This window comes from Monocercomonoides exilis (assembly GCF_001643675.1).
Source record: "Monocercomonoides exilis strain PA203 chromosome Unknown scaffold98-15135, whole genome shotgun sequence".
NCBI classification, from domain to species: Eukaryota; Preaxostyla; order Oxymonadida; family Polymastigidae; genus Monocercomonoides; species Monocercomonoides exilis.
This window is the reverse complement of record NW_027150643.1, coordinates 1140-10000: the sequence shown is the minus strand read 5'-3', so window position 1 is coordinate 10000 and position 8861 is coordinate 1140. Positions and strand designations below refer to the sequence as shown.

Below are 8861 nucleotides of genomic sequence, written 5' to 3'. Positions count from 1 at the left end.
TCCAACAATTCGATGTGGCAGGACCTGGATATGCAGAAAACACTTTGAGGAAGACTGACTATGTGGAACAAGTTTATGCAACTTTTTGCGAAAAGAGGAATATTCCAATGTATCCTCTCGATAAAACAAATGCTTCTTCTTTTCTTCGGTTCTTGTTTCGATCTCGTCTGTATGTTCGATCTTCAATTGAAAATGTCTTCGCTTGCTCACTCAAAAGAATACAGATAATAAGAACTGGTATTCCCATATCCAATGAAGCTGAACAGTCAATCGCTCAGGTTCTCAGAGAAGGAAAGAACGACAGGAATACCAAGAAGGACGGAAAAGGAAAGGAACCTTGCATTTTATCTGATGTGGAAAGGATTATCGACAAAACAAATGATCAGTCACCAACGAAGGCAATGGAAGCATCTCTTTGGTTAGTGGCAATCAACACTGGTGCAAGGGCTGTAACTGTTTCAAATGTATTGATTGGTGATATTGGAGCATTGATAACCTCTGAGTCTGGTGAAACTCAGATACTCAAAATTACATTCAGAGTTACAAAAGGCAACCAGAATTGGAATCATACAGTATCAGTGGAAGGCACTTTGGATGAGAGGGACAATCTGAATGTGTTGTACTGGATCAATCAACATCTCATAAATGAGTTCAACTTGGATCTTCATGAGCGCAATTCTTGGGTTTTATCTGATGAAATGAAAAAACGAAAGTTGTGGAATTTAACACGGGATGCGATGTCACAACGTCTTCGTCGTCGTGCTCAAGCTGCTGGGTACCCACACGATCTCTTCTCCTTTCATTCATTCAGAAGTGGGTTTATGTGTTCTGCGATCTTGGCTTCTGGTGTTGATGCTCATGCAAGGGATTCTGCCTATATGTACACAGCTGCCATTGCTGGCTGGGTTCCAAATTCGAAGGTTCAGAACAGATATGCAAAGCCTGCAATCACTGCCTCCATCGTTTCTTCTCGAGTTATCAAAACGAAAATTGAGAATGAAGTCATCGACATGTCTCTTGTCAACCCTGAGACATTTCACAACATCAACTTCAACCATGAAATTGAACATAACATCTGTGAGAGAACAGCAATTCAGATGGTTCGCAGAACATTCAAAGATAGAATCAATGTAGAGAAAGTGACTTCAACTTCAGAGGAAAAAACCAAAGAGAAGAGAAGGCAATACAAGCAAAGAGCTTGGAAGAATGCTTTAACTCGATACGTTGTGAGTGAAGAGGAGTTGGAAAAGGAAGCAAGTGAAATTTACACTAAACATAAAAACTATAACAATCCACAGACTCGCTTTTCGACAGTGAATAATGTTCGTGCTGATGTTGGAATTCGCCATGTCAATGAGAGAGTCTATGAAAAATGTGAAAATATTGATGATATTGTTGATGAATTACTTAGGTTTGTTGAAGATGAGGTGGATGGAACAAAAGAGATTAGAAAGTATCATAGAAAGAAGCCCTGCCCTTATGAGCACTCTTTGCACAGGGATGTTGATGATAAGGGTCACAGAAAAAGAATACCTTGGACTGATGAAGAAGATACAAAATTGTTAGAGATGAACTTTGAAAAGAAAAGGTTCGTTGAGATGGCTGCAGAGTTGCCTGGGAGGTTGCCTCGTGATTGTCGAGACAGACTCAGAAATTTGGGGGTTATTGAAGGATGGAAAGATGATAGCATGACTAAGAAAAAGATGAAGAGAAGAAAGACGATTTTGAAAGATGATATTGAAGATGATGAAGATGATGATTCTGAAGATTCTGAAGATTCTGATGATGAAGAAACTGAAGAAATTGAGGAAAAAATCAGTTTGAAAAAAGAAATGAAAAAAAGAAATACAAAAGAAAGAAAAATTGAAATTAATTATGATGATGAAAAATAAACTTTTTATTACCTTTTGATTTGAATTTTTATTGGTTTTTGATTTTTTCTATATAGTCATTGTTTTCCGAAATATTGTATTTTTATTTGGCTTCGCCAAGTTATACCCAGTTAATTACCTTTTTATTTCTTTTTGTTTTTTATCTTTTTTATTTAGAAAGAAATATCAAAGGTCAGATGAAATTGATGTTAATCTTTCATCAAACGACCAATATTTTTGATATTTTTCACTCTTGATATTATTCGATTTTATTGAGGTTTATTGAATGTTTTTCAATAACGCATTGATATTTTTCATAAATTTTCAGATGAAAATAAATAATCCAAATTAATTAAATTCTTTTTTTCGAACAAATTGCATGTTTTCTTGGGTTGCTTTTTCTTCAAAAAAAACTTTTCAAATAAATAATTAACTTGAAAAAAAAATCTCCGTTCACATTCATATTCAGAAATTTTCAAAGGTTCGGATGACAAAATTCACTCAATTATGAAAATTTTTGTCACAATGATATTCAAAATAGTTATATTCTTAGGTTTCACTAATTCTATTTTTCCAATGAGTATAATAACTATTAACAAAACTTCGAAAAGATAGAAGGAATATTTGGAGGTTATTTAGAAATATGTCTCAAATATTTTGATTTCAATATTTCTATTGATTTCAGCCAACATAACAAATGTTCAATAAACTGATAGAATTTTAATGGTTCTCGATGAAATAAAACTCACAAACATATTAAAAACTGATATGCCTACGATATAATTGGGCTTCATTTTCTTCCAAAGTCAAAATATTACCAGTATAAACATCATCAATCATCTTTTCTTGGGTTGCAAAACATTTTTCGTTTCAAACAACATCAGTCATTTTCACTAAAAAATCACAAAGTTTGACTGAATGATATTCAAAGGTTCTGTTGATTCAATTATCACTCTTACAAACAATCATTCATTTCGTCATGACAAATGAATAATAACATTGAAATTGTTTGGTTGCAACAACATTGATGACCCACAAAATACACGTATTTTCACTCATTTAATGATTTGAAATAAAGGCAAAATTCCATGGTTAGTTTGATCCTGATGCTATATGAACTTCTTTATATCACTTTAATGGTTGCAAACAATCAATAAGCAACCTTGACTTTCTAAAATAATATAACACTTTTGGTATCAAAACACAGAAAAATACACTTTTCCTAGGACCTCCTACAAAAGTTGAACTTTTGTGGTTAGCTACTAGAAAATCCAAATTTTTGATACTAAAAGTATGCATAATTGTCAGTTGACAAAATACATCAACCTTCATATCTCCCATAATGCACAGTTGGTCCCCTAACCCTAACCTAACCTAACCTAACCCTAACCCTAACCCTAACCTAATTTTGTAATTTTTGTCGAAAAGAAGTATTGAGAATAATTGGTGTTGAGTGATATTTCGGGTGAGAGGGCCTTCTCAGAGGGAAAAGCCTTCCCACCCAAAAATATCAATGAAATATTTCTCAAAACTTCACCAAGTGATGTGACAATGCAAGAGAGTGTGATGGGAGAGCGTTGCAAGGCGCTCCCCACTCTCGACGAGCCGGAAGGAACGCTGCGCGCTGCCCTAGGCCTTTTCCAGTCAATTTCCCTTATTAACCGAATTTTCTTTGTTTTTTTTTTTGCGGGGCGGGGAGGGCGCGGTGAGTGGTGTGGCCTGCACAGCAGGCCACAGGAGCCAGGGGGCTATTTACACAAATTTTGTAATTTTTGTCGAAAAGAAGTATTGAGAATAATTGGTGTTGAGTGATATTTCGGGTGAGAGGGCCTTCTCAGAGGGAAAAGCCTTCCCACCCAAAAATATCAATGAAATATTTCTCAAAACTTCACCAAGTGATGTGACAATGCAAGAGAGTGTGATGGGAGAGCGTTGCAAGGCGCTCCCCACTCTCGACGAGCCGGAAGGAACGCGCTGCGCGCTGCCCTAGGCCTTTTCCAGTCAATTTCCCTTATTAACCGAATTTTCTTTGTTTTTTTTTGCGGGGCGGGGAGGGCGCGGTGAGTGGTGTGGCCTGCACAGCAGGCCACAGGAGCCAGGGGGCTATTTACACAAATTTTGTAATTTTTGTCGAAAAAGAAGTATTGAGAATAATTGGTGTTGAGTGATATTTCGGGTGAGAGGGCCTTCTCAGAGGGAAAAAGCCTTCCCACCCAAAAATATCAATGAAATATTTCTCAAAACTTCACCAAGTGATGTGACAATGCAAGAGAGTGTGATGGGAGAGCGTTGCAAGGCGCTCCCCATGCTCTCCGAGCCGGAAGGAACGCGCTGCGCGCTGCCCTAGGCCTTTTCCAGTCAATTTCCCTTATTAACCGAATTTTCTTTGTTTTTTTTTTTGCGGGGCGGGGAGGGCGCGGTGAGTGGTGTGGCCTGCACAGCAGGCCACAGGAGCCAGGGGGCTATTTACACAAATTTTGTAATTTTTGTCGAAAAAGAAGTATTGAGAATAATTGGTGTTGAGTGATATTTCGGGTGAGAGGGCCTTCTCAGAGGGAAAAAGCCTTCCCACCCAAAAATATCAATGAAATATTTCTCAAAACTTCACCAAGTGATGTGACAATGCAAGAGAGTGTGATGGGAGAGCGTTGCAAGGCGCTCCCCACTCTCGACGAGCCGGAAGGAACGCGCTGCGCGCTGCCCTAGGCCTTTTCCAGTCAATTTCCCTTATTAACCGAATTTTCTTTGTTTTTTTTTTGCGGGGCGGGGAGGGCGCGGTGAGTGGTGTGGCCTGCACAGCAGGCCACAGGAGCCAGGGGGCTATTTACACAAATTTTGTAATTTTTGTCGAAAAAGAAGTATTGAGAATAATTGGTGTTGAGTGATATTTCGGGTGAGAGGGCCTTCTCAGAGGGAAAAAGCCTTCCCACCCAAAAATATCAATGAAATATTTCTCAAAACTTCACCAAGTGATGTGACAATGCAAGAGAGTGTGATGGGAGAGCGTTGCAAGGCGCTCCCCACTCTCGACGAGCCGGAAGGAACGCGCTGCGCGCTGCCCTAGGCCTTTTCCAGTCAATTTCCCTTATTAACCGAATTTTCTTTGTTTTTTTTTTTTGCGGGGCGGGGAGGGCGCGGTGAGTGGTGTGGCCTGCACAGCAGGCCACAGGAGCCAGGGGGCTATTTACACAAATTTTGTAATTTTTGTCGAAAAAGAAGTATTGAGAATAATTGGTGTTGAGTGATATTTCGGGTGAGAGGGCCTTCTCAGGGGAAAAAGCCTTCCCACCCAAAAATATCAATGAAATATTTCTCAAAACTTCACCAAGTGATGTGACAATGCAAGAGAGTGTGATGGGAGAGCGTTGCAAGGCGCTCCCCACTCTCGACGAGCCGGAAGGAACGCGCTGCGCGCTGCCCTAGGCCTTTTCCAGTCAATTTCCCTTATTAACCGAATTTTCTTTGTTTTTTTTTTGCGGGGCGGGGAGGGCGCGGTGGGTGGTGTGGCCTGCACAGCAGGCCACAGGAGCCAGGGGGCTATTTACACAAATTTTGTAATTTTTGTCGAAAAAGAAGTATTGAGAATAATTGGTGTTGAGTGATATTTCGGGTGAGAGGGCCTTCTCAGAGGGAAAAAGCCTTCCCACCCAAAAATATCAATGAAATATTTCTCAAAACTTCACCAAGTGATGTGACAATGCAAGAGAGTGTGATGGGAGAGCGTTGCAAGGCGCTCCCCACTCTCGACGAGCCGGAAGGAACGCTGCGCGCTGCCCTAGGCCTTTTCCAGTCAATTTCCTTATTAACCGAATTTTCTTTGTTTTTTTTTGCGGGGCGGGGAGGGCGCGGTGAGTGGTGTGGCCTGCACAGCAGGCCACAGGAGCCAGGGGGCTATTTACACAAATTTTGTAATTTTTGTCGAAAAAGAAGTATTGAGAATAATTGGTGTTGAGTGATATTTCGGGTGAGAGGGCCTTCTCAGAGGGAAAAAGCCTTCCCACCCAAAAATATCAATGAAATATTTCTCAAAACTTCACCAAGTGATGTGACAATGCAAGAGAGTGTGATGGGAGAGCGTTGCAAGGCGCTCCCCACTCTCGACGAGCCGGAAGGAACGCGCTGCGCGCTGCCCTAGGCCTTTTCCAGTCAATTTCCTTATTAACCGAATTTTCTTTGTTTTTTTTTGCGGGGCGGGGAGGGCGCGGTGAGTGGTGTGGCCTGCACAGCAGGCCACAGGAGCCAGGGGGCTATTTACACAAATTTTGTAATTTTTGTCGAAAAAGAAGTATTGAGAATAATTGGTGTTGAGTGATATTTCGGGTGAGAGGGCCTTCTCAGAGGGAAAAAGCCTTCCCACCCAAAAATATCAATGAAATATTTCTCAAAACTTCACCAAGTGATGTGACAATGCAAGAGAGTGTGATGGGAGAGCGTTGCAAGGCGCTCCCCACTCTCGACGAGCCGGAAGGAACGCTGCGCGCTGCCCTAGGCCTTTTCCAGTCAATTTCCTTATTAACCGAATTTTCTTTGTTTTTTTTTGCGGGGCGGGGAGGGCGCGGTGAGTGGTGTGGCCTGCACAGCAGGCCACAGGAGCCAGGGGGCTATTTACACAAATTTTGTAATTTTTGTCGAAAAAGAAGTATTGAGAATAATTGGTGTTGAGTGATATTTCGGGTGAGAGGGCCTTCTCAGAGGGAAAAGCCTTCCCACCCAAAAATATCAATGAAATATTTCTCAAAACTTCACCAAGTGATGTGACAATGCAAGAGAGTGTGATGGGAGAGCGTTGCAAGGCGCTCCCCACTCTCGACGAGCCGGAAGGAACGCGCTGCGCGCTGCCCTAGGCCTTTTCCAGTCAATTTCCTTATTAACCGAATTTTCTTTTGTTTTTTTTTGCGGGGCGGGGAGGGCGCGGTGAGTGGTGTGGCCTGCACAGCAGGCCACAGGAGCCAGGGGGCTATTTACACAAATTTTGTAATTTTTGTCGAAAAAGAAGTATTGAGAATAATTGGTGTTGAGTGATATTTCGGGTGAGAGGGCCTTCTCAGAGGGAAAAGCCTTCCCACCCAAAAATATCAATGAAATATTTCTCAAAACTTCACCAAGTGATGTGACAATGCAAGAGAGTGTGATGGGAGAGCGTTGCAAGGCGCTCCCCACTCTCGACGAGCCGGAAGGAACGCGCTGCGCGCTGCCCTAGGCCTTTTCCAGTCAATTTCCTTATTAACCGAATTTTCTTTGTTTTTTTTTTTGCGGGGCGGGGAGGGCGCGGTGAGTGGTGTGGCCTGCACAGCAGGCCACAGGAGCCAGGGGGCTATTTACACAAATTTTGTAATTTTTGTCGAAAAAGAAGTATTGAGAATAATTGGTGTTGAGTGATATTTCGGGTGAGAGGGCCTTCTCAGAGGGAAAAAGCCTTCCCACCCAAAAATATCAATGAAATATTTCTCAAAACTTCACCAAGTGATGTGACAATGCAAGAGAGTGTGATGGGAGAGCGTTGCAAGGCGCTCCCCACTCGACGAGCCGGAAGGAACGCGCTGCGCGCTGCCCTAGGCCTTTTCCAGTCAATTTCCTTATTAACCGAATTTTCTTTGTTTTTTTTTGCGGGGCGGGGAGGGCGCGGTGAGTGGTGTGGCCTGCACAGCAGGCCACAGGAGCCAGGGGGCTATTTACACAAATTTTGTAATTTTTGTCGAAAAAGAAGTATTGAGAATAATTGGTGTTGAGTGATATTTCGGGTGAGAGGGCCTTCTCAGAGGGAAAAGCCTTCCCACCCAAAAATATCAATGAAATATTTCTCAAAACTTCACCAAGTGATGTGACAATGCAAGAGAGTGTGATGGGAGAGCGTTGCAAGGCGCTCCCCACTCGACGAGCCGGAAGGAACGCTGCGCGCTGCCCTAGGCCTTTTCCAGTCAATTTCCTTATTAACCGAATTTTCTTTGTTTTTTTTTGCGGGGCGGGGAGGGCGCGGTGAGTGGTGTGGCCTGCACAGCAGGCCACAGGAGCCAGGGGGCTATTTACACAAATTTTGTAATTTTTGTCGAAAAAGAAGTATTGAGAATAATTGGTGTTGAGTGATATTTCGGGTGAGAGGGCCTTCTCAGAGGGAAAAAGCCTTCCCACCCAAAAATATCAATGAAATATTTCTCAAAACTTCACCAAGTGATGTGACAATGCAAGAGAGTGTGATGGGAGAGCGTTGCAAGGCGCTCCCCACTCGACGAGCCGGAAGGAACGCGCTGCGCGCTGCCCTAGGCCTTTTCCAGTCAATTTCCCTTATTAACCGAATTTTCTTTGTTTTTTTTTTGCGGGGCGGGGAGGGCGCGGTGAGTGGTGTGGCCTGCACAGCAGGCCACAGGAGCCAGGGGGCTATTTACACAAATTTTGTAATTTTTGTCGAAAAAGAAGTATTGAGAATAATTGGTGTTGAGTGATATTTCGGGTGAGAGGGCCTTCTCAGAGGGAAAAAGCCTTCCCACCCAAAAATATCAATGAAATATTTCTCAAAACTTCACCAAGTGATGTGACAATGCAAGAGAGTGTGATGGGAGAGCGTTGCAAGGCGCTCCCCACTCTCGACGAGCCGGAAGGAACGCGCTGCGCGCTGCCCTAGGCCTTTTCCAGTCAATTTCCCTTATTAACCGAATTTTCTTTGTTTTTTTTTTGCGGGGCGGGGAGGGCGCGGTGAGTGGTGTGGCCTGCACAGCAGGCCACAGGAGCCAGGGGGCTATTTACACAAATTTTGTAATTTTTGTCGAAAAAGAAGTATTGAGAATAATTGGTGTTGAGTGATATTTCGGGTGAGAGGGCCTTCTCAGAGGGAAAAGCCTTCCCACCCAAAAATATCAATGAAATATTTCTCAAAACTTCACCAAGTGATGTGACAATGCAAGAGAGTGTGATGGGAGAGCGTTGCAAGGCGCTCCCCACTCTCGACGAGCCGGAAGGAACGCTGCGCGCTGCCCTAGGCCTTTTCCAGTCAAT

General features: G+C 42.8%; 3 protein-coding genes across 3 annotated transcripts in view; all 3 read left to right on the top strand.

Moving 5' to 3' along the window:
• Nucleotides 1-1892, top strand: part of MONOS_16472 (uncharacterized protein) — a gene marked incomplete at both ends in the record, with an annotated part of 2709 nt that extends 817 nt beyond the window's left edge. The window contains 2 exons of the mRNA XM_067869380.1: nucleotides 1-614; nucleotides 714-1892. The exon at nucleotides 1-614 is cut by the window's left edge and continues 817 nt beyond it. Of these exons, the coding sequence (XP_067718508.1) occupies nucleotides 1-614; nucleotides 714-1892 (1793 nt within the window). The remainder of the gene's footprint in view (nucleotides 615-713) is intronic.
• Nucleotides 1893-5568: 3676 nt separating this feature from the next.
• On the top strand, nucleotides 5569-6006 carry MONOS_18515 (uncharacterized protein; the record flags this gene model as incomplete). The annotated part of the gene is made up of 2 exons (XM_067871542.1): nucleotides 5569-5726; nucleotides 5913-6006. 2 exons carry the CDS (start codon nucleotides 5569-5571, stop codon nucleotides 6004-6006), a joined length of 252 nt encoding a protein of 83 aa, XP_067718507.1.
• Nucleotides 6007-6278: 272 nt separating this feature from the next.
• On the top strand, nucleotides 6279-6715 carry MONOS_18514 (uncharacterized protein; the record flags this gene model as incomplete). The annotated part of the gene is made up of 2 exons (XM_067871541.1): nucleotides 6279-6436; nucleotides 6622-6715. The coding sequence occupies 2 exons, from the start codon at nucleotides 6279-6281 to the stop codon at nucleotides 6713-6715; spliced, it is 252 nt and encodes an 83-aa protein (XP_067718506.1).
• Nucleotides 6716-8861: the final 2146 nt, after the last annotated feature.